Source organism: Capra hircus, chromosome 8 (assembly GCF_001704415.2).
Source record: "Capra hircus breed San Clemente chromosome 8, ASM170441v1, whole genome shotgun sequence".
NCBI classification, from domain to species: domain Eukaryota; kingdom Metazoa; phylum Chordata; class Mammalia; order Artiodactyla; family Bovidae; genus Capra; species Capra hircus.
The window spans coordinates 110,664,213-110,688,571 of record NC_030815.1 but is presented as its reverse complement, the minus strand read 5'-3'; the positions used below and the strand labels follow the sequence as shown (position 1 = coordinate 110,688,571).

General features: G+C 58.6%; 1 protein-coding gene across 3 annotated transcripts; it reads left to right on the top strand.

The window, feature by feature from the left end:
- Positions 1,265–23,689, top strand: COLEC11 (collectin subfamily member 11). Of its 3 annotated transcripts, none has more exons than XM_018052718.1 (7): positions 1,265–1,631; positions 4,441–4,583; positions 12,251–12,322; positions 18,122–18,193; positions 20,765–20,818; positions 22,632–22,727; positions 22,925–23,689. In XM_018052718.1, exons 2-7 carry the CDS (start codon positions 4,466–4,468, stop codon positions 23,314–23,316), a joined length of 804 nt encoding a protein of 267 aa, XP_017908207.1. In that variant the 5' UTR covers positions 1,265–1,631; positions 4,441–4,465; the 3' UTR covers positions 23,317–23,689. The 3 variants fall into 3 exon arrangements, with proteins under 3 accessions (XP_017908207.1, XP_005684426.3, XP_017908206.1); XM_018052717.1 differs by lacking the exon at positions 1,265–1,631 and adding an exon at positions 1,715–1,981; XM_005684369.3 differs by lacking the exons at positions 1,265–1,631; positions 18,122–18,193 and adding an exon at positions 1,714–1,981.

Below are 24,359 nucleotides of genomic sequence, written 5' to 3'. Positions count from 1 at the left end.
GAAATGGCGGACTTCCCTGGTGGTCGGGTGGCTAAAGACTCCACTCTCCCAATGCAGGTGCCCTGGGTTTGATCCCTGGTCAGGGAACTAAGATCCTGAGTGCCTCAGCTAAGACCTGTCAGGCAAAAAGTTTTAAATAAACATTTAAAAAGCAACGACAACTCTGATGTAATGAAGTGCTAACCAATGCCACCCCCGTAGGCGACCATACACCGTGTTCAGACGCATCAGATCAGTGTGCAGTGCACCTTGGTCTTGAATGCTGGGTGTCAGATATGTTCCAATTAAAACCACAGTTTTTATTTTAAAAATGCATGCTCTTTGTCAAGATGAGGAAATTCCCCATCTGTTCCCATTTTTCTGAGAGTTTCCGTCATCAAAGTGTGCTGGACTTTGTCAGATCTTTCTGCTTCAACTGGTGTGACACGTACCTTTCCTGGGTTAGTTTATTGGTGTGGCGGATCACTTTAGTCGATTTTTCACTTGAGCCGATTTTTGAATATTGACCCAGCCTTGCATCCCCAAAATACCCCACAGTCATAGCTTATAAATCTTTTCACATATTGCTCAATTCTGTTTGCTAATACTTGGTTACAGATTGATTTCATCTCTCTTTTTTCTTGCATCCATATCTTTTGCAAGTTATTGGTCTATATTTTTCTTTTTGGGAGTGCCTTTGTCTGGCTTTGGTATCAGGATAACACTAACTTCATAAAATAAATTGGTGAGTGTTTCTTTTACACTTCTGTTTCCTGGAAGAATTATATGGAATTAGTTTTTCTTTAAACATTTAGCAGAATTCGCCTATGATACCATCTGGCCTAGAGATTTCCTTTTGGGGAGATTTAAAATCACAAGTGCAATCCCCTTAATTGCTCCAGGACTGTTGAATTCTCTGTTCCGTGGGGAGTCCGCCGTGGTAGCTTGTATTTTCCAGGAAGTGGTCTGTTTCCATCCGAGTCGTCGGTCTGACTTACACTGTCAGGCAATTTGAATAAACAGTCCGTTCTTCCTCATGCACTTGGGGATGTGTGTGGCATCTGTCCGTCCCTACTTCTGTAATTTGTGATAACTTCTCTTGTCAGTCTTAATAAGTGTTCATCTTTGACCCTAGCTGTTTATGATCCTAATTCGCCAACTGTCTTCTTAAATGACACCTCCACCCTCCACGCCCCACTTTCCAGCCACACGGAAGCCGGGTCCATGCAGTCATTGGATCTGGCTTGCGTTGCCTTAAGTGAAATTCCGGGGAGTGGGGGGCTTTTGCGGTCTTGTCATGGGTCAGGGCTTCCCAGGTGGTGGTGGTGGCAAGGAACCCCGCCTACCAGCGCAGGGCACGTAAGAGACGAGGGTTCGATCTCTGGGTCAGGAAGATCCCCTGGAGGAGGGCGTGACAACCCACTCCAGTATTCTTGCCTGGAGAATCCCCATGGACAGAGGAGCCTGGCAGGGTACAGTCCAGAGAGTTGCAGAGTCAGACACGACAGAAGCGACTTAGCACACACACGCACAGATTAGGTCTCGGCAAGCAGCAGGTGGGAAGACAACACAGGAAGTCAGCCTGCGTGTGCTCCTGTCTGTGTGACGGCTCCTGTCCGTGTGACGCCGGCTGGTAACTGTCACTCTCCTGTGTAAGTTCTGCTGCACCCCACAACACGATGCTTCTTTTCAAAAGAAAAAGAGGGACAGGGAAGATGGACAGAGAAGGGACTGGTGTGGAAGTTTGGGGGGAAGAGTGAGGGGCCCTGAGACCCCGACGTCTCTCACGTCCCCGAGTTCCCACACTCCCTCCTCCGCCTGAGGCTTTGCAAACAGGAAGCCGTTTGCAGATAAGGCTGCAGCCCCAGCCTGAGTCGAGTCGCTGGCCGGCCGACAGCCAGGCCACTCGCCCGACGTGCGGGTCTGAGCGCAGACTCAGCCCGGGGCCCAGGGTCCCCGTGGCCGCAGTCAGGACGCCCCCTCCGCCTGGTGTGCGCCTCAGGTAGGGACACTGCCAGCTCCTCTGCAGCCTCGGGGCGGGACATGAGAGATGCTGGGGCTACGAGGTGTGGCTGCTTGGGGGGCACCGGGGGTACTGGGTGCGGGGCGGAGCGGTCTGCTCCAGGTCGGCCTGTCACAGGGACCAAGGCCGGGTTCATGGTGGAGACTGCCTGGAGCCGACCAAGGAGAAGCACTTAGTGTACCAGTTACTAGGAGACCGAGGCAAGCCCCGCCACGCTGACTCAAGGCGGGGAGAAGCAGCTTTCCCTGAGTCCCAGCCGGGTCCGTGCCCCGCAGGAGGAGCGCCCCGGGGAACTGCTCCTCTTTCAGCTCAGTTCAGTCGCTCAGGCGTGTCTGGCTCTTTGCGGCCCCATGAACTGCAGCACAGCAGGCCTCCCTGTCCGTCATTTAATGAAAACGGACAATTGCATGTTTGGCGCGCAGGAAGCCACATTTTTTTTCATTGCCTGTTTCATTCTTACCAGGTATCTCTCCTAAAAGTTCCAAATTGAATTTCCTTTCCCCTCCACAAAGCTGCCTCCTTCATGGAGGAGAGGGTCCCAGTCTCGCGGGCTCTGGCCTCCCGGGTCCTGGCTGGGAGATAAGGGTGGTGTTGTTGAAGAGGCGCCAGGAGGAACTGCAGCTTCCTGGTTTACAGAACAAAATTCCTCTTCTAAGAGGGCAGGAAGGAGCCTGAAGGCTGGGAAACAGGCTCCCACCAGGGTCTGCCCACCCCAACTGCTGCTGGCAGGACCTGCTGGGTGGGTGGGCACAGACACACCAGCGGGCAGAGGGCCAGGGGATGAGGGAAGGGCTGAGGGGGCTGTCCGCCACCCAGGGTCCTCCTCCCGCTGCTCCCCTTTCTCGAGACCAAGTCGGAGCAGTTGTTGCTGTTCAGTCGCTCAGTCATGTCCAGCTCTTTGCGACCCCATGGACTGCAGCACGCCAGGCTTCCCTGTCCATCACCAACTCCCAGAGTTTACTCAAATTCATGTCCATTGAGTCGGTGATGCCATCCAACCATCTCATCCTGTCGTCCCCTTCTCCTCCCACATTCAATCTTTCCCAGCATCAGGATCTTTTCCAATGAGTCATTTCTTAGCATCAGGTGGCCAAAGTATTGGAGTTTCACCTTCAGCATCAGTCCTTCCAATGAATATTCAGGACTGATTTCCTTTAGGATGGACTGGTTGGATCTCCTTGCAGTCCAAGGGACTCTCAAGAGTCTTCTCCAACACCACAGTTCAAAATCATCAATTCTTTGGCACTCAGCCTTTTTTACGGTCCAACTCTCATATACGTGACTACTGGAAAAACCATAGCTTTGATTATATGGACTTTTGTTGGTAATGTCTCTGCTTTTTAACATGCTATTTAGGTTGGTCAGAGCTTTTCTTCCAAGGAGCAAGCGTGTTTTAAGTGCCAGAGCAACAGGTCTTGCTAAACACCCTGGTAGTCTCCTGACGCAGCTGTTTCTAGTTAGAGAGGATATTCTCATGTACACTTTTGATTAAAACAATCTGAACATGGCCTGCATCCCACAAACACCAATCGGACAGTGTCCATCGATCTGAGCACAAGCCATCTGCCGCTAGAGCGGTGGTTCCCTCTCTCCCCGCCCCAGCCCTCCTGCTGAGATGCCTTCTCATCGATGTAAGGAGATAACAGAAGCCACAGATGCCTGCAGCATCCTGGAGCACAAATGCCGGCTAAGGGCTTCCCTGGTGGCTCAGCAGTAGAGTCCACCTGCAAAGCAGGAAACAAAGGTTCAATCCCTGGGTCAGGTAGATCCCCTTGAGGAGGAAAAGGCAACCCACTCCAGTATTCTTGCCTGGAGAATCCCATGGACAGAGGAGCCTGGTGGGCTACAATCCATGGGGTCACAAAGAGTCGGACACAACTGAGCAACTAAACAAGCAAAACAGATTTGAGTAAAGCAGGTAAGACCGTGCAGCGTGAAGCAGGATCCCATGACTGAGAGCCGGGCGCACTAGCCCTGCGCTGTCCAGGAATCCGCCGAGCCGACTTCAGGGCAGGGGGAGCGGGCGGGCTCACAGGTGTGGGGACATGCCCCTCTGCAGGAGATGGGGCTGGGGCAGGCGCCAGAGACTGGGGTCAGGACACCGTCGTGTGAAGGGGCAGCTCTCCAGCGTTTGGTTTTTGATGCTGAACACACCTTTGTGTGTGTTGAACCTTAGTTATAAAGAACCAGAAGACAAGAATCTGGAGTAACACCTCCCAGGATAGTCATCGTTGTCACTGCTGGGCAAAGGGGACATCTGGGTGGAGGTTTAAGTTGGCACCCGAGTGAGAAAGAGACAGAGGCAGACAGAGAGAAGGAGAGAGAGAGGGACACCCCAGGACGAGGGGAGCGGCCCCAGGCAGGCGGCCTGCGCGCTGTCACTCACTGTCAGGCTTCCGGAATTCCCGTCACTGTTTATTCCTCCCCCCTCCCTCCAGGAGTCAGCGTCCTGCCAGCCTCACCATGAAGTGGGCTCTGGCTCTGCTGGGCCTGGCCTTCCTCTGTGTGCTCCGGGCTGGGGCCGCTCAGCAGATGGTGGACGATGCCTGCTCTGTGCAGATCCTCGTTCCCGGCCTCAAAGGTACGGTCCCCAGGCCTCCCGGGCAGCGCCGCCCACGTGGCCATCGGTGGGCAGGCGGGTAACCTGGGAAACGCAACCAGGAGGGGGTTCTAAAGAATGTTTTACACAGAGACCAATTGTTGTAGGAAGAGTCAGCAATTTTAAACGGTCCCTTCTGAATCCCAATAAAATGTACAAACGCACAGAAGTTGGAAGAAAAGCTGGAAGGAGACCCACCGCCGTTTCAGCAGCCGCGCTTCTGAGCACAGAGCCCAGGAGGGTGTGGCGCGCCTGTCTACAGCTCAGCCTTGTCCACAGATTAAATACAAAACGGGGGCAGCATCTAGAGTCAGGCGTCTGGGTTTACAAGCACATCTCGAGGGCACTTCTGAGAAGATGCTGTTTCCATCTGCTTCGGGACCATTTCTGCCTCATCCAGATGCGGTGTCTCTGACCTGCATGCTCCGCAGGCCCCGCAGGGCTTTCTCCCCCACAAGCAGCTGCCCCAGGGACCGGTCACTTCCTTCAGCACTGGTCTCTCACCACCTAGCAACGTGCTGCGGGCAGCGATGAGCCACTGAACTGCCAGGAGAAGGCCAGTCGCAGAGAGCTGACCGGCTGTCCCCCCCACCCCTCCCGCACGCACAGGCTGGGCGGGTGCAGTGAGCAAACGCGATGGGAGATCTTTCGCAGAGGGGGTGTGCTGGTGAATCTGCTGGGATCCTGCTCGCCAAGGCTCACCTGCCAGCAGGCGGTCGGACGGGCTCCAAGCAGTGGCATGGGATGTCCTGGACCGTGGGCGACACGCTGTCACTCGGCACACGGTCTGGGTCCCGGGTCTCAGGGGCAGGATGTCTGGGGCCGTGGGTGACACGCTGTCACTCAGCATGCGGTCTGGATCCCGGGTCTCAGGGGCAGGATGTCTGGGACCGTGGGCGACACGCTGTCACTCGGCACGTGGTCTGGATCCTGGGTCTCAGGGGCAGCCTCATCTCACACGTGTAGTTTCATGCTAGTCTATCAACATCAAATCGGCAATTCCAGTGGAGAAACTTCCCAGTACGTTTACGAAAGCCCTTGGAAATCTGGGCAGCTGGTTCTTTCTTAGATATCCAGCTGCTGAGGGATAACTGGCAAACAGAAGCTGCAGCAGCTACTCGGGGCGAGCTTTGTGATACTGGATTCTGCAGGCTCCTTGGGAACCAGCCGCAGAGTCACGCTGACGGACCTGCCCGCACCTCGCCTGGTTACTCTCTGCAGCGTGTTCTGACTCAGAATTGCAGGGCCGCCTGAGAGCCTTCTGGGCTGAGAAGAAGCTAACCGGAAGGGAGGAGGGTTCAGTGTTCTGCGCTTTACGGGGGGGTCGGGGGAGTGAGGGGGCAGCGGGGGAAGGGTGGAGGAGAGACGCTCAGGTCCACGTGCATGCATGCCCCCTGCAGAGCGAGGCTCCGCATCACAGCAGGGCCCACCCCCGAGACGTGGGGCCCTGTGGCGGGGGAGAGGGGGAGCAGGCTCAGCCGGCCCTCACCGCCTGGGTCCCCGGCTCACAGCTCCATCTCTGACCTCGCAGGTGCTCTGGGATGCTCCCCGGCTGCAGAGAGCAGGAGGCCCCAGGAGCAGAGAGAGGCCCTTCTGACCCCAGGCCCTTTCATGAGGCTCAGGGTCGTGGGGCGGCTGGGACTTCTCCAGCGCTTGGTGTGTACAGCATCAGCGTCACACCCAGCTTCAGGGCACAGAGGACGCCCTGCTGCCCCCTGCCCTCTCCAAGTGGCTTCCCAACCACTGGGTGCTCTGGCCACACAGGGAGCCAGGGAAGGGACGAGGGCTCCGCCGGCCACACCTGCTCAGAATGTGCCCACAAGAGCCTGTGAAAGCTCTGATGACCACACATGTGTCAGGAGCGGCCTTGGCCAGTGGGGATGGAAGTGAAAACACAATACGGGTCCTGCTCTTAAGGTGAAAGAGGAGGCAAGTGGCCTCCGCTTGTCCATTAGACAAACGCTGGGCCAGGCTCAGGCCATGAGGACGAGCCGGTGCCCGTCTCCTTAGAGAGGAGCCTGGAGGCACAGGGGATCTTAAATGCTGCCGCTTCGGCCGTCCCACGCGGACGCTTCCTCCACCGAGTTACAGGGGCTTCAGGTCCTTCTCAGCACGACTCCAGGCAGCCTTCCCCTGACTGGCACTGTGCTCAAGGTGAGGTCCGTTTGCAGACCCAAAAACAGCAGGCTCTCTCTGCATTTAGAGTAAGAGCCCTTTCCATTATGGCTGGAACAATGGGGTTGCAGGGAGGAGAGCACTAGTGTGTATTAGCAAGCCTGCCACTCAGAGATTTTAAAGGGGCATGGTTATTCTGAAGGTTTTTTCCAATTGATTGGTTCAGTTCAGTTCAGTCACTCAGTCGTGTCCGACTCTTTGTGACCCCATGGACTGCAGCATGCCAGGCCTCCCTGTCCATCACCAGCTCCCGGAGTTTACCCAAACTCATCTCCATTGAATCGGTGATGCCATCCAACCACCTCATCCTCTGCCGTCCCCTTCTCCTCCTGCCTTCAATCTTTCCCACCATCAGGGTCTTTTCCAACGAGTCAGCTCTTCACATCAGGTGGCCAAAGTACTGGAGTTTCAGATTCAACATCAGTCCTTCCAATAAACACCCAGGACTGATCTCCTTTAGGATGGACTGGTTGGATCTCTTTGCAGTCCAAGGGACTCTCAAGAGTCTTCTCCAACACCATAGTTCCAAAGCATCAATTCTTCGGCGCTCAGCTTTCTTCACAGTCCAACTCTCACATCCAGACATGACCACTGGAAAAAAAATTGATTGGAGGAAGGTTGATAAAACCAGTTAGGTGACTCACACACGCACTTGGGAATTTCGCTCTTCTGAGATGTTGCTCTGGGCCTGTACCGTCTTCTGCAGTCTCCCGGGCCCTTCCTTCCGTTGCTGGGGCACCTCTGCCCTGAGCTTGGCCTGGGGAGGTCTGCCCGCAGACTCAGCATTTGCAGCAGGTGTGGTGAGAGCTGAGCCGCTGTGGTCCTCCCTCGGCGGCTGTGGACTCAGCCTGGCGATGCAAGTCCTGACGGGCATGCCTTCCAGCTCGGGTGGAGTCTCCCCGAGTGTGGTCTAGGCGCGGGAGCTCGCGCACGGTTAGGGTTAGGGTTAGGGTTAGGGCGAGGTGCGCAGGCGCGGGGCGAGCCGTACGCAAGGACACGTGGTCTTCCCTTCCGTGAGGCTGGAGGACATACGCACACGGCCGCGGGAAATGAGCAAGACAGCGGAGCGTCAGCCTCTGCTGGTCCAGACACTACGAATACCCGTCATTCAGAACCTGATGTAGCAAATCGGCCTCAGATCAGCGCCCGACAGAGACCTGGCTGTGGGGAAAGGCTCCTGAGCTCCCTGGCGTGTGCGCGTTGCCGGATGCGTGTAACGTGTGTACGCGGGAGGGGTCAGGGGTCAGGAAGACAGTCCCCAACGAGCACCCCCCAGCCCCACAGGAGCGCAGGCTTTATGCCCCCAAACAGCAGACACCATGAATTCAAGCCCTGCCGAACACCAACAGGGCTTGGAAACCACCTGTGTTCCTGTAAGCGCGTCTAGGGCACGTCTGCAAGGAGGAGGTCAAGGTCAAAGTCACAGGACAGGTAGCCACGAGCTTTCCTGCCGCTGAGTCTCGGGGTCTGGGCTGCCTCCCAGGGTGGGTGGGGAGGGGGGGTGAGTCTCCAGCGACCCCCAGCATGCCGTGTGCACATAAGTCATCCCCTCTTCGTCAGAGAGGAGGGAGCCAGGCAAGACAGTCTACATGGCCTGGGATGAGGAGGCCCGCGGACTCCAGGTTCTGGATTCCCCACGGCAGGACCTCGAGGAAGGCTGGGGCCTCCATCCAGAGCTGGGGGAGGCTTGAAGGGCCTGTCTCACAGGTCAGAGACACAGAGCCTTGGGAGAAGGGCGAGGAGGGGGTTTCTGCCTAGACTCGAGAGGAGAGAAACCCCTTGGAGGAGGGAGGTGGGAAGGGGGTTCAGGATGGTGGGGGGAACACATGTGTACTCGTGGCTGAGTCACGTCAATGTACGGCAGAGATCACCACGATATTGTAAAGTAATTACCCTACAGTTAAATTAATTAGAAAAAAAGAAAGCAGCCCCATGGACCCCGCTCCTCAGGAAGCCTTAACTGTGCTGGGCGATGTCTTATTCCTGTTCCTGTCTCAGCAAGGAGAGTCTGGGGACACGAGGTGACATTTGGGGCTCTTCAGGCTCTTGCTGACCTTGGATCCTTACTCCCAACCCCTGCTTATCCTCGGAGAAGGGCCCGTGGAAGTGGGTGGATGCAGGGCAGGAGGTGGCGTGACAGGACGCGGTCCTGACGGCTTCCTCTCCCCGAGGAGGGGCTTGGCCGCCTGTCCTCTCCCCGGGGCTTGGCGGTCCCGGGAGGCGTGGCCTGTCTCTGGCCTGTATTCATCCGTGACGTGGACACGGTTCCCGTATCACATGGGGCTGCAGGGGGCAGGGGCCGAGGTGGTGATGCTATGGAGATGAGTGAAGCAGCGCGTGAGCTCTCGGAGTCCGTCTTAACCAACGAAAGAAAACCTGGTGGGTTTGCTGGTGCTACCTTTCCAGGCTTGTTGAGGCCCCCGTGAGGTCTGGGCTCCCCAGGTGCTCTCAGAAATGCGGACACACTCTCCTCACTACCCTCCCGCGATGCAGTGGGTGCCCTGGTGGGCGCTTCCCTCCCGCAGCCTGGCAGGTCGTCTGGTCCCAGCGCCAGCTGCTCCGGGCTCCCTGCCCGCCGGCCCAGACCCCCTGGCTCACCACTCCTCACCTGCCCAGGTGGTCCTCTCCCCCGACTCCCGCCTGGGTGCATCCGCCTGCTTAAGCAGGCCTCCGTCAGAAGCCGCATCATCGGGGAGGCCCCTTCTGGTCTGTCTAAATTACGGCCTTTTGTTGAAAACCTGCCTCGTCTTATTCTCGTAGCCCACGTCGCCGTCGGGGAGTCTCCGTCTGTCTGACCCCCATTCACGTGCACGCAGGCTTTAAGCATTCCTTTTGCTTGCGTTGCTTGCGGAATTCTCTCTTTACTCCGGACGCCCCGTGTGTCACTCTCGCACGTCTGAGTCGTTTCCCCCATTTTCTGCTGCTGCTGCTCCGTCGGCGCTCGCATCATGCCCTTCATGACCTTCCCCAGAGCTGCAGAATCACAGCTATGAAGGCTCAAACGTCTGTTCCCCTTTGCTGGAATTCCTGTGTGGTGGGTGTGGGGATTTGTGGGTTTTTCTTCAACTCCCGACTTGATAACTTCAAAACCGAAACAAAACTTTTCAGCCCTGTATCCAAGTCCTTCTATCTAATCTTTTGTTTCATAAACTAGCCTTGTCATTGGCTGTTCTGTTGCTCAGCCTGTCTATGTGTGTGTTAAGCCGCTTCAGTCGTGTCTGACTCTTTGCGACCCCCAAGGACTGTCACCCTCCAGGCTCCTCTGTCCATGGGATTCTCTAGGCAAGAATACTGGGGTGGATTGCCATGCCCTCCTCCAGGACATCTTCCCAACCCGGGGATGGAACCCACGTCTTCCGCATTGGCAGGCAGGTTCTTTTCCACTAGTGTTACCTGGAAAGCCCCATCTATAGAGTAACTGGTTTTGGAAATTCATTTGATGCAGAAGACCCCTAGCTGGTCCTTCTTCAGTGCCATTTGCTCCTGTTCCCTCTCATCTTTGCGGGATCCTCTGGGTCTCATTTCAGAGCAGGTTCGGGCTGCCCCCTGAGTCCCACCTCCTGGGTTGCTCCTTCTCTGTCACGATGCCGGTGGCCCTGCAGAGCCTGCCGATTCCTGGCGGTGACGGAGGAGCCTGTCAGCTGGTGCTTCAGGCCGGACTGCCAGTGCTTCTCCCAGCGCCATCGCTGCGACGGTTCCCTTCCTTTTTAAAGAGAGAAAGAAAGTGGAGTCGCTCAGTCATGTCTGACTCTTTGCGACCCCATGGACTGTAGCCTACCGGGCTCCTCCGTCCATGGGATTCTCCAGGCAAGAGTACTGGAGTGGGGTGCCATTCCTTTTTAAAAGATAACAAATCCCAAGAACTATCCTGCAATTCAAGGGCCCGTGTGGGTGCTGCACGTGTCGGTCAGCCTGAGTAGTGGCCCCCGGAGCCGCCAGGGCGGTGACACGGCCCCCCGCCTTCCAGGTCTCCTTGGCGCTCACTTTGCTCGTCTCTTCACGCTTCGGGCCAGATGATCGGTTTGGGGAATGTCACTGGGGAGTCAGTAATCTCAGAGGAGCGGGCCACCCAGTGAAGGTGCACGGGGGCCGTTCAGGCAGGACGGAAGTGCACTCGGACTTGTGCACGCCGGGGAAGGCGTGTCAGCCACAGCCACTCCCGGGAGCAGGGGCAGCGGGAGGCTGTGTGAGGCATGATGACTGTGGTGAGGACAGGCTCCCCGTCTCCAGAGAAGGGAGACCCACCTTGCGGGGGGCGAGCGGGTGAAGCACAGCCTCCTGGAGGGTCCGATGATGAGATGAAACCCCTCCAGGTGGAAGCAGCGTGTGAGAAAGACCTGGGCTCTGCACACAGGCTTGTGGGGCTTAGAGGCGGGATGTTATTTTTAGGGACATTTGGCTGTTGGTGGTTTTGAATCTCCAGCCAAGGGAGGTGTCCTAACGGGCTCTGTGTTTTAGGAAGGTCGTTCTGGAGCGGAGACCGGGGCGGGCGGGGGAGGCCTGGGTGTTCTGTCAGGACTCACCCCCTCGCTCCCGCCACACCCTGACCTGCTCTGGCACAGTTCTCTGCGACCTGTGCCCTGTCACAAGCTGTGTGAGGGCAGGCTCGTGGTCCACACGCCCCCAGAGCTGCAGAGATGCAGCTGAGCGTGGGGGCCCCTGAGGGGACCGGGGGAGTTGGCTGGCCTGTGCGCAGTCGGTGGACACTCACTGGCTCAGCTTCGGCCCAGTCTTTGGCTCAGATGGTAAAAAGTCTGCTTGTAACGCGGGAGACCCAGGTTTGACCCCTGGGTCGGGAAGATTCCCTGAAGAAGGAAATGGCAACCCACTCCAGTATTCTTGCCTGGAGAATCCCATGGATGGAGGAGCCTGGTCAGCTATAGTCCATGGAGTTGCAAAGAGTCAGACACAACTGAGCGACTTCTCTGTCTCTTTGTGACCCCATGGACTGTAGCTCGAGATAGCCTTGGTGAGGGGGATGGAAAACCAGAAATGACTCAGGGCCTGGGGCTTGGCATCTGGGCGAGTCGATGTCTCAACGGCAGGAAAGTCCACAGAAGAGACTACTTCTGGGGGAAACCCTGGGGTTGATTTGGGACATGGCAAGTATGTGGTACCCAGGAGACTCAACAGACAGCCCATTTCCCCTTTTCAGTTTTGAACAAAATAAATGAAACAGAGCCCAGTGACAAGACTGGGCGCCAGCCCTGAGGGTTGTCTGGAGAGGGGCCGGTGCATTGCTGCAAGAAGGGGGTGGGCGAGGACACAGAGTCCTGAGAGCAGACCGGGGAGGGAGACCAGCTAGGAGGGGGTCGGGAAGGGGGGTGAAGCCCCTGGGGGCTGGGCAGGAGGGAGGTCAGGGCCCCGGCTGGAGGCACAGACGTGGAGCAGCTTTCTCTGGTTGCCGCCTCCGCACAGAGGCCGGGGCCCAGCGCTTGGCGTGAGGTCCTAACGGCCTGTGGCTTCTTCTGCAGGGGATGCTGGTGAGAAGGGGGACAAAGGCGCCCCAGGACGGCCCGGGAGAGTCGGCCCCACGGGAGAGAAAGGTACCTGCCGCCCCTGGGCCCTGGGGGCGCTGCTGGGGGAGAAGAGGGAGGGGGAGTGAGTGAGCAGGTGCCCAGAGCTCTCTGTAAACAACGCTCCCAGTCCTGCCTGCCTGGCACCAAGAAACAAAGTGCCTCCTGGGAGGCACACATCGAGGGACGGCCCAGGGCGCAGAGCTCAGCTCTGGCTGGCCCTCATGTGCCCAGTGATCGTTACACGCAGGTTCAATGATGACGGTGTGCAAACAGTGATGGAAACAGTTACATCGGTGTGCAGGGGAGAGAGGGCACAGATTTGGATGGGCCATGGTGGGGGGGGCACTCTATGGCCTCCCATTTATGGCTGATCGACCCTAGTCATTTTTGGAGGGTTCTGAAACCTGAGAACGGAAGTCACTTTGAACCTGTTCCCTCGTTAGTAAAATGGTGTCGTGTAGCCTGCCTCCTGGGCTGGTGCTGAGGTTCACAGGGAAGCAGCTACACGGTGCACGGCGATGTCAGCCAATGTCCCCTTTAGGGTTCACTTACTGCTGCTGCTTTAAAATTCGCAAAGTCCTTAAAAGTGGTGTGCCGAGCGCTCTGTCAACACTGGGACACTGGCCTGGGGGCCCACGCCCTGAGATGCTCTGGCCCGTCCCCCAGCCAAGCTCTCAACGCTGGCGTCAGGAGAAGGTGCAGCCACACGGGCAAGGCCGTTGCATCTGTCAGCCCATGCCCTGTTTGCTCACTCTTCCGAGGTGTGATTTGCCCCCCCGTCTCCTTTGGGAGGTGCCGTCCTTGACTTTGGCCTGTGAAACCCTGGTCCCACCAAGACCTAGAGCACTTCTGCCGCCACCACCCCCCTCAAGCCCAGGAGCTGCTTTTCACTGATTCTCCCTTTACTTGGAACAAATTAATTCAAAATAAACCGACTAAGCTCCTGGCTCAAAGTTCAGGACGTATATCCATTCCCAGGGACTAGCCTCCTTCCTTCCCCACCAGCCACCCTCCCCTCTGACCAGCTGTCAGCGTTCTCCATCTTCGCAGAGCGATTTTGGAAGGGCCAGGCGGGCTCTGTTCTTCCCTGCTTCTGTAGGAACAGCTGCAAAATGTATGTGCCGTCGGGCGCCTTGTTCTTTCCGCTTGTCCGTGTACCTGGAGATCCGTCCACAGGAGGACACGCGGGTTTGCTCGCTCCCTCCTGACGACCCAGTGTCCGTGCTTTAGCTGACTGGTCTCCCATTACTGCAGGTTTGCAGTTTCCTAGCGCCTTGCTGCAGTGAGTCATCTTTAAATGTCATTCCTAATGTGCACGAGTTGAGCTTGAAGATGAATTCCAGGCGTGTAATTATAGATCGAAATGCTGGTGTCTTTCAAATCTGAGTGGATATGGCCGTTCAAAAGGGTCAAACCTGTTCACCCTTTCTTTCTTATTGAAGCAAAAGGAGGCCATCCGCCATCACCCTCATTGCCTCAGAGAGCTGCCAGCCTGGCAGCAGTGAGAGGCTACGTCAGTGTGCTTTTTAGAAAGAGATGTTCACTTCTCCGGCCACATGAGGCCTTTGCTGGGACGCGCGGGAGCTCTTGGCGCCGTGCCCGAACTCCTGGTTCCAGCCCGCAGACTTAGTTGCCCCGAGGCACGTGGGATCCTAGTTGTCCGACCAGGAACTTTTTTGTTAGTTGCTGAGAAGGTGTGAGGGATTCCCTGCAGATGTCCAGAATGTCCCATGGGCGTCCAGTCTCCCTGGTTTTGCATTGTTTTCCCCGTGGGACCCCTTCCTTCCCTTCTCCGCTGGCTCCTGACTGGAGTCTTCCCATCCCATCAAGGACCCGGCCCTTGGAAGGCCCTCAGTCAGTTGTCTGGGAAACATTTGGAAGGAATGCGTCTGAAACCTGTGGGTGGCTTGTCTGAGGGCCTGGGTGACTGTGCGGAGACACACCCCTCCCCAGGTTCTGGCGGGGGGCGGGGGGTGGTCTGTGGCCCAGGCATCTGGCCGTGCTGGGCTGGGTTCTCCCTGCTTCCCGCCAGGCAGATGCTCTGCCCTGAGATGCCCCTCCAACCAGGAGGACCAGTTGGGCTTATGCAGCTTCAGCTTTGGTTTGGGGGTCAGCCGAGGTGGGTAAGACTGGCGGCCGGTGCCAGGGAGTAGGGTGAGTGGGACCACAGCACCATGCCCCCGACGTCCTTCTGAGCCCAGCTTCCGCGAAGTGCCTGGGGGGCCTCCCGCTTTGGCTGGCATGACATGTGTTGGTGGGGGGGGCACCCTCTGGTCACACACGGAGCAGCCCCCTTGCCGGGAACTCAAAGCAGCTGCACCAGAAAGTGCCTGCAAGCTGCTGGCTAGCTTTTCTGGAAGAACAAAGACGGCCCTTGCACGCGGCAGATCCCCTGCGCCCCGCCCACCGCTGTCGCAGTCCTTCACTGGAACGTGAGTCCTGCCCGCACTCTGCAGGAGCTGTGCTTGCTGATACCACCTGCTAAACGCGTGTCATCTCAAGCCCCCAGACACGCAGCTAAGAGGCCGCCCGCCGGCCCCCGAGCGCAGGAGCTGGGGCCCCTCCCGGCCTGGGAGGGTGGAGAGCAATCCCGACCCTGATGGGCTTTCTGGGTGCTGGAACGCGTGCGTCATCCCCGTTAAAAATCGCTGAGGAAGCGGGCTGCCAAGAGCTCTTTCTGCCCTGTCTCCTCTTCAAAGGACCGTGTGAGATCTTCATTAAAACTGATGAGAATCGCCAGCCCACTGCAAGCCCCGTCCCCCGTGCGTGGCCAGAGGACAATGTGTGCAGTGCCCGTCTCATTAGCAGAGGGGATGGGCTCCCTGGGAGCCACCACCGCTGGCTCTGGAGGCGTGGAACGACAGGGTCTGAGTGTGTCTAGTGTGTTCCCAGGGCGGGAAAGTTTGCTTTTGTCCTAAAGGACTCGAGAGGAGGCAGGATGAAGGCAGTGGGCTCCTGTTGCAACCAGTCCCCGCCCACTTGGCAGTCACTTGGCTTTTCTGACCGTGGGTCGCCCTCAAGCAGAGAGCGTGTGAATACGTCAGGGGACCCAGTGGTTCTCGCCTCCTTCTTCTCCAGCAAACCCCACAGAGAGAATATTCCTTGAGGAGCGGCAGGCTGTCCACACCCCGAAGGTCTCGCGTGCGCAGGGTCACGCTGCAGGACGTGCTGGGCTCCTGCTCCCAGGTTCCAGCCCAGATGCCGCGAGGCTGACAGGGTTGCAGGGTGTGTGTTTATGTCTGCATGTCTGAATGTGTTGTTCGTGTGCGTGTGCATGTCTGTGAGTGTTGACGTGTGCGCATGCCTGCATCACGCACACATATGCCCAGGCATGTGTACGCGCACATGTGCGTGAACGCATGGGCACGTGTGTGTGCGTGCACACGTGACAGGCACACACATGTATTGTGTGTAATATAGATGTGTGTGTGTGTGTGCACGTGTGTGTGCATGAGTTCCCCAGCACCAACACTGCCCGCAGCAGCACCCACAGGTGGTGTGTGGGAACCATGTAGGGCAGGGTGCTGGTCGTGCTGGTGAGGGCGACCACTCACTTGGGGCCCAGCTTCCCCCAGGGCCCACCTTCTGCACAGAGGCCCTCTTGTGAGGCCACCGGGCTGGGAGCAGGTGGCCTGCTCCCAACTTTGAGGCCTTGGAGTCACTCCATGATGTGTTAAAATGTAGATTCTGGTGTGTGAGCTGGTGGGCCCAAGGCTCTGTGTGTCTGTGTGGGTCCAGGTGGGATCGAATGACAAGGGGAGTTCAGCCAGGGCCAGGGCCCAAGTTCTGAGCACCCCGCACACGGCTCCTCAGGGGCAGGTGGGCAGCGCCATGTGCCCAGCGTCTCAGACCACAAGGAGGATGTTATTATCACATTGTTTGGAGAGAGTCGACTTTGAGGGCCCAGATGCAGGGCTGGCTGACCCCCAGCCTTGGCCTCCTGCACCTCCCGCCTTCTCACGCCCCCAAAGCCTCAAGGGTCCCCAAGCCTGGTTCTGGGACCAGGATGCAGACCAGCATCTGCATCACCTGGGAGCTTGTGGGGACACCCCTCCCAGACCTCTGGAGTCCCCCCTGGCGTGGGTCCAGCCATCTGTGGTGACAAGCCCACGGGGGCCTCTCCCCGGATCTGCAGACCTGCAGCGCCTTCACTCCCCTTGGCCTGGGGATCCGGGCCCGCCTCCATCCCCTGCCCCATGAGCCGCTATGGTCTGATTGTCCGTATCTGTACCTGGATTCTCGGAGCTCCCTGCAGCAGTGATCACATCCCACACTCCTCCAATTGGCTGTGCAATTCATAGATGGGCTGAACGCCAGGGGCTCTGCAGTCATCCTCAGGTTATGGCTTATGTACAACAGCAGGATGTGTACTAGACCCTGACTGCGTCCTTTAGCAGATGAACCGAATCATTACTTGATCGACTGCTAAGCTGGGAGGTTTTGTGTGTGTGTGTGGGGGGGTGGGGCGGGGGAGGAAGCACTTCACCAGATTGTTCCTGATGGAGGCGCTTCCCCTCCAGGCCCTCCTGCCTGCCTCCCACCCTCTCCTGTCTGCTTGGGGCAGCAGGGGCTGTCTCGGGAGCAGAGGGGCGGGCGCGTGTTGCTCTGAGCTGCAGGGGTTTCAGGGGGAGGTGAGCCTCAGGTTGTCAGAGGCCTGCACTCTGCCCTCACCTTTTCTAGTTGGAATCTTCTTGGCAAACAGCAGACTCCGGGTGGCGGGCCCACGCTCACACCCAGCCTACCCCAGTGTGGCCCAGGCTCCTCTGCGGTGGTGGGTCTTCTGAGTGAGGCGGCGCGTTCCCCAGGCAGGAGGTCGCTCCCCAGGCTCCAGCGCCCCGCCCCTCTGCAGTGGGGCCCTTGTGCTGGGAACCATCCACCCTGCTCCGCACTGTGGGCACAAGTCCCTTGACTCTGTGTGTCTGCCCTCCCGTCCGCAGCTGTGGTTGGGCGGGTGGTCTCCGAGACCTCCAGCTGCTCTGGGCGTGGGTCTTCGTGGGGCTGCCGGTGGAGCCCAAGTTTAACCTAACTTAGCAGATCTGCACATCCCCTAAGGAGGCCACGGCAACTGTCCCAGCGGACCCTGCTGGACAATGAGGAAACAGTGTGAAAACCAGCTGAAGCACCCCAAGAGACCCCCATGCCTCTCCTGTTACAGCACACGTTACCGAGGTTAGAGCCGCCTCCTCCAGCAGACACTGAGCTCTGTCTCTCTTGTGTCCCCAGCGTCACACAGGGCACATGCGTCTGGGGCAGGAGCTCGCCTCGTGGCTGGACCAGGGACCTAAACCCGGGAACCTGGTCTATGCAATGAACCGCTCCTGTAATAAACAGGAGCGCGTCCGTGCACACGCTCTGCCCCAGACCTCTCCTCCTTGTGCGGATCTGAGCTGGCCCTGGTGGACTGGGGGCGTGTTTCGGCCTCCACTGTGGGTCAGCCCTCAGCCTGTGCTCTGTCCTGTGACCTTGACCTGGTCTGACCTGGGGCAACGTCACAGAGGCAGGACTTGCCTGAGAGCTCGGTCTGAGGCTTGGTTGAGTGGAGGACACGGGTGTGCGCGGAGGCCTCTGCTGTTCCAAAGCGTGCAAGACTTGGGGGGGGAAATGGTGACAACAGGTGACATGAGGAACCTTCGGGGGTTAGTTGACCCCACGACCTTGGAGAGATTAAGAACGGCTACGTATCCGGCCTCCTCGTGTGCATTCGTGGCTGTGCGCCCGTGCGTGGCTGGGTGTGCGTGCGTGTGTGTTCCGGCAGATGGCGTGCCTACACGTTACCTGTACGCGTTACCCGTGCCTTGGCCGACCGTGATCTTGTTGTTTCTGCAGGAGACGTGGGCGACAAAGGACAGAAAGGCGGTGTGGGGCGTCACGGGAAGATCGGCCCCATTGGCTCCAAAGGTATTTTGCTCGCATCTCTGGCTCACGTTCCCTCGCAGGCTCACCGCTGGGCGCTCGGAGAGCAGCTGGTGGGCATATTTATTGTGTGTGCTTTACACGTGATCAGGTCTCTCCCTGGTTTGGGGAGCGATCAGACTTGACTGGGTGCCACCAGGCAGGGGTGCCCCCACCTGCAGGGCCTCCTGATTGTCCCCCGAGCCTGGGCACCTCGTTCCCAGCACTGGGGCCCCACTGCAGGGGCGGGCCGCTGGAGCCTGGGGAGTGACCTCCTGCCTGGGGAATGCGCCGTCGCACTCAGAAGACCCACCACCGCAGAGGAGCCTGGGCCATGCTGGGGTAGGTTGGGTGTGGGCAGGCCGGTCACCCGGAGTCTGCTGTTTGCTAAGAAGAGTCCAGCTAGGAAAGGTGAGGACCAAGCTGCCCGGGCTCGGGGGACGATCAGGAGGCCCGTTTGAGCAGCAGAAGAACGGTGTTCTGGACACACTGTGTGTCCACCTCCAGCTCGGTGGCTCAGACTTCCTGAGACTGGGGGGCGGCTCCCCACGAGCACAGGGGAAGCAGCATCAGTGCCCACCTCATCCCGTTTGACCTGCACGACCCTGGAGGGTGGGCTTAGAAGACGAGGCCCAGGGCAGTCAAGGGGTGGCTCGGCCTCGTGCTCTGCCCCCTCCGCCCTCCGTCAGCGAATGATTTCTGAGCCCCTGGCTTATCTGCACCTCTGCTGGGCCCCGGGGCTCGTGATGAGGCAGGCAGGCCCCGGTCTCGTGGAGGCCCCCACAGGTCTTGTCGTGGGTGTTGGTGCCAGGAGACCGAGGCTGGGGGACCTGGAAGGCTGTGGGGGCTCTGCCCAGTGGGCACACCCTCCACACAGTCCTGGCCAAGGAGCCCTTCCTGCCAGGGCCGGGCTGGGCCAGGGCAGGTCCCCGTGGCCCCCATCAGAGGAGACCACCTAGACCCACTCGTGACTAAAAGCCCCAGATGGGGTGACAGGGCACAGTCCCCGGGCCCCACGCTGGGGACAGGGACTGTCTCTAAAGCGCCTCTGCCCCTAGCAAATCCGCAGGGAGCCTCTCCCCCGGGATTCGTCACGGAGCACACAGACGTGTGTGACACAGAGGATAATACGACTGCTTCCAGAAAACTTTAAAAAGTGGTGGTAAGACATTTGCAACATAAGATTCATCGCTTTCAGCGTGCAGTTCGGCGCCACTAAGTTCCACTGCCGTGTTGTGCGACCACCACCGCTATATGTGTAGTTCCAAATTACTTCCGTTACTCCAGAGAGAAACTCTGTCCTCGTGAAGCAGTAACTCCCCTCTCCCCTCCAGCCCCAGCAGCCGCTTATCCGCGTTCTGTGAACTTGCCCATTTACATATTTCACATACATGGAGTCACACACTCTCGGTGCTTTTGTATCTTATTTCACTAGTATGATGCTTCCGAGGTTCATCTCCACTGGATCAGGCGTCAGGACCTCCTCCCTTCACAGGCTGAACAATTTTCTGTTGCATGGACCACATTGTACTTGCCCCTTCATCTGCTGGGGGTCGCTGGAGGGGTTTCTGCCTTTCAGCCATTGTGCAAAAGGCAGTGGGTGTTGCTTACGAGTAGGGGTGTACATGCTTGTAACACACAGCGCGTGCTCTGGGTAAATGTTAGAGTCTTACGGGGGACAGCTTGCCCTGGGGGTCCTCAGTGGGCTCAGCTTACCTGAGCTTCCATGTCTCTGAGGCTGCCATGCTGGGCCCTTGTTAGGCTGAACCCTGAGTCATTCTCAAGCTCCTGATGCTGATAAAGGCATCCCTAGGATGGAGCCTGCCGAGCTCTCTCCATCTCCATCAGACAGAACATGGGTCTCCAGGGATATGCACTTCATTGTCCCTTCACTGCCCCCAGGTCAGCGGAGATGCTTGGGTTCTCTCAGGGGGAAGAAAGATTACGCTTTAGGGACATCCCTGTGATTTAAAAATAAATATCCATCGTCTAATTTCAAAGCAGCTAGAAGCTCTGTCTCTGTGGCTTTCTCTGACCCCCTTGTTTCATAAGTTGGCAGAGATGGAGGGTCAGAGTGGCTGAGTGGCATGTCCTGTCCACGGAAGGCTGGCGCCCAGGGGTCCATGGTGACACCTCGCTGCCTCCCAGAGAGGGTCGGGGAGGACCAGTCTCATCTTGACTCTGTTTGGCTGGGTAACCCGTAAGGTCCGTTCATCTCTGAGGTCACATGTTCTAGCTGGGTTCTCTTGCTGTGATGAGGGCCTCAGACAGGACTGGCACTGAGCCTAAGATTTCCTGAGATGATGGATGTCCTAGGAAACATGCTGGCTTTCCAGGATCGACGTGATGCTTGTCTGGTAACCTCTAAGTCCTGTGCTGTGTGTGTGTTCCCGCTCATGTAAGCAGAGCCTGGAGACGCCATCATCGACAGACTGTGCCTCCCTACAGTTCACTGCGGGAGGAGGGACTGGGAGGAACCCCAGGGCACTACCCGTGGAAGGGTGAACGCTGTCACCTGGACAGTCTGATGGAACATGCCCCAGCTCTGCTTGGTGACTTTGGCCTTCTCTTTTGCAGGTGAAAAAGGAGATTCTGGTGACATAGGACCCCCTGGCCCTAACGGAGAGCCAGGTATGGCATAAAGGGTCCAAGGATTTCTCAAGCGTGTGTTGAAACTGCACTTTTAAAGCGTATAAATCATGACAGCATGGTGCAAGGGGCTGGAAAGCAGCACGCGAACCTGCCCTCCCCTCCCCGGGCGTCGCTGCCTCTGTGGACTCCTCCAGTGTTCCGTTTCCTCCCGCCTGAACGTGTCCGTGTCCTGCTTAGGGCCGTGGTCTGCCTGCCGACTGCATGTGGCCCCAGCTCCTCATTCGGCTCAGACACAGGGGTCCTAAAGACCCCTAAAGGCGTCCTTCCCTGATGCGTCTCTGGGGAGCCCACTTGCTCTGAGCGCCTGGCTTCTCTGAAAAGCGTGTCTGTACCTCCTGGGTCTGCTCTTTCTGGAGTCCTGCAGCAGACTCCCCAGGGGACCCCAGCCCAGCTCGTCCCTGCCGGCCACCCCTCCTGGGGGCCGCGGAGGCCCGGCTGCGGGCAGACCTGTCCTGTCAGGGTCCTGTCGCCCCCACGTCCCCCCTCTCCCCGGAGGAGCCCCTCTGCTGCCTCCCCTTCCTCCTCCACGTGGAGCCGCCTGCCCCACCCCCCCACTGGCCAGCCCACCGCCCAGCTCGCGCCTCCAGCGTCCCCGCCAGGTTCACGTTGTCCACAGCCTCCCCCACCCGCGCGGGACTGTCCCTGCGGTCACCTGCCTCGGCTGTCCTGTTTCCCGTCCCTGCCCCGCCCTCCCTCGGCTCTCGAGGCCGCTCAGACCCGTTGCTGAGACCCCCTCCTGGCGGGTCTGCACCTGCGGGTCCTTGTCTGTCCCTCCCGGGTGACACAGGAGACACCTCACAGACTCTGGATGAGGGGGGAGCACGGTGTCCGCGTCCCTGGGGCGGCCCCTGTGCGCGCTGAGGGGCCCGTCGGGTGGACAGCGGACCCAGCTCTCCAGCTCGGCCCTCAGAGACCCTGAAGACACTTCTCGGAGGAAGTTCCCTCAGAGCAAACCCACCAGGCCCGGCGGCGCCAGGTGCCCCGGGAGTCCTGCGGCCGGGCGGAGCCGCTGTGGGCGGAGCCGCTGTGGGCGGAGCCGCTGTGGGCGGAGCCGAATCGCGGGTGGGCGGATGGTGGGCGGAGCCGCGGGTGGGTGGGCGGAGCCGAGTCTCAGGTGGGCCGAGCCGCTGGTGGGTGGGCGGGGCCGCGGGTGGGTGGGCCGAGTCGCGGGTGGGCGGAGCCATGGGGTGGGCCTAGCCGCTGGTGGGTGGGCCGAGTCGCGGGCAGGTGGGCGGAGCCGGCAGCCCTTTCTGATCTGGAGCGGATGCTGGAGTCAGGTGTGTCTCCACATGCAACTCGCCCAAGACGCTGTGACAGCCAAGTGACATTTCGAGAAGGCTCCTTACCCCGTGGAGCTCCTCAGGGCACGAAGATTAGGGTCCTCTCGAGAGTCCGGGAGGAGACACCTAAACTGAAGCGTGGTGGGCCACGCATGTGTGACCAGACATCGCCCAAGGGCTCCAGCTCCACCACGCTTCCCAAACGTCTCGTCTTCTGTCCCCCGCCCCCGAAACACGGTCCAGACATCCTCCCGCGGCGACGGTCTCGACCGCCACTCTCGCCCACCCCGTGTCGCTTCTGCACCCCACTGATTCCTTCCCACGGTGACCAGAGCGAGAATGAGAAACTCGGACCTGACCCGGGCGCCCCTGTTGCTGCCCTCCCACCGCTCCTCGCCTTTAGGGTCAAGCCTCGCTCGCAGCTTAGACGGCCTGCGTGTCTGCTACATCACGTCGGTGCTTTGAGGAGGGGGATCATCTCCTAACATGCTGGCCATGGTCTCCATCCGCAGGCATCCCGTGCGAGTGCAGCCAGCTGAGGAAGGCCATCGGGGAGATGGACAACCAGGTCACCCAGCTCACGGCCGAGCTGAAGTTCATAAAGAACGGTACGTGCTTCCGGGCACCTTCCTGCTCCCGGGCCTCCCCCAGCCCTGCCCCGGGAACTGCTGGCTGCGGGGGTGGTTTCCGTGGGCCCGGCCGGGACTCCGTGTCTGTGCACGCTGCACGGTGCCCTGGGTCGGTGCTCCGGGTCGGTGCTCTATTCGGGGACCGCCGGCACTCACCCCCAGCCCTGTCGTCGCAGCCGTTGCTGGGGTGCGCGAGACGGAGCAGAAGATGTACCTGCTGGTGAAGGAGGAGAAGCGCTACCTGGACGCGCAGCTGGCCTGCCAGGGCCGGGGCGGCACGCTGAGCATGCCCAAGGACGAGGCCGCCAACGCGCTGCTGGCCGCCTACATCACACAGGCCGGCCTGGCCCGCGTCTTCATCGGCATCAACGACCTGGAGAGGGAAGGCGCGTTCGTCTACGCGGACCGCTCGCCCATGCAGACCTTCAGCAAGTGGCGCAGCGGGGAACCCAACAACGCCTACGACGAGGAGGACTGCGTGGAGCTGGTGGCCTCAGGGGGTTGGAACGACGTGGCCTGCCACCTCACCATGCACTTCCTCTGCGAGTTCGACAAGGAGCACATGTAGGGGGCCCTGCCCCGCGGCCCCTGCGTCTCCAGGGTCTGGAAGGAAAGACAGTGTTTCTGGCTATTATCCTAAGAACTTAAAGTTTTACAGCTTGTAGCTAAAATGTTTGTTATGTAATTATTACTCAGAATTGCTTTTGGCTTTGTCCAGAGTATAAAATGACTTCTTTAATTATTACAACAGTTAGGTACAAACAATGGTAGGGAGGTCATAAAGGACTATATATGGAAAAGCATCCTCTTACCTTTGATCAATGCTTCTGTAAATTATATTAAAATATAAGTTCCTTTTCTTTATTAATCAAGTAGAGACATCTTTGCTTTGCTGCAAACCCAGATTTCAAAAACAAGAAAAATAAAGGCTCTGAATCTGATTGAATGTGCGGTGTCCTTTCCTCCTCCGCGTCCTCACTAGCGGTATTCCTCGTCTGTTCCTGTATCACTGTCACCCCCAAACAGCAACTTGTGACAAGTCATCGGTGTCCCTGAAGGTGCTGTGGGGCAGGACTTCACACCAGGCACAGCCAGGCTCTGCCTCACCAGCCACACTTGACCGTGAGGTCACACGGGTGGCTGGACGAGGCCTGGGTTCCTCGCTGGGCGCCTCTGCCCTGGGCAGCCCCTGAGGACCGCTGGTGCCTCTGAGCAGTGCGGCCTGAGCCCATCAGGGAAGTGACACCCCATCGCAGTCTGCATCCCTGTCTCAGGAGCCAGTGGCCAAGCCCAGCCTACACTCAGGAGGGGACTCCTGGGGGCGGGGCCACTGGGGACCATTCTAGAAGCTGCCTGCCACAGTCACCCATGTTTCTTCCTCCGGTATGTCAGAAACCTCAGCAAAAAAACCCAAGCATCTTCATTTTTCTAAGGAACAAATAACAAACATCTTTGTTTTTCTAAGGAAGCATGTAGATGTGCACGTACAAAGGAAAACAGCTGGGGCTGGAGGCCAGAAGGGGGCTGTGAGGAGACAGTCTCAGGGACCCCTGCGAGTCTGTTTTGGGAGCGAGGCCCTGGCTACCCGACCATGCAGGATGCTTGTACACT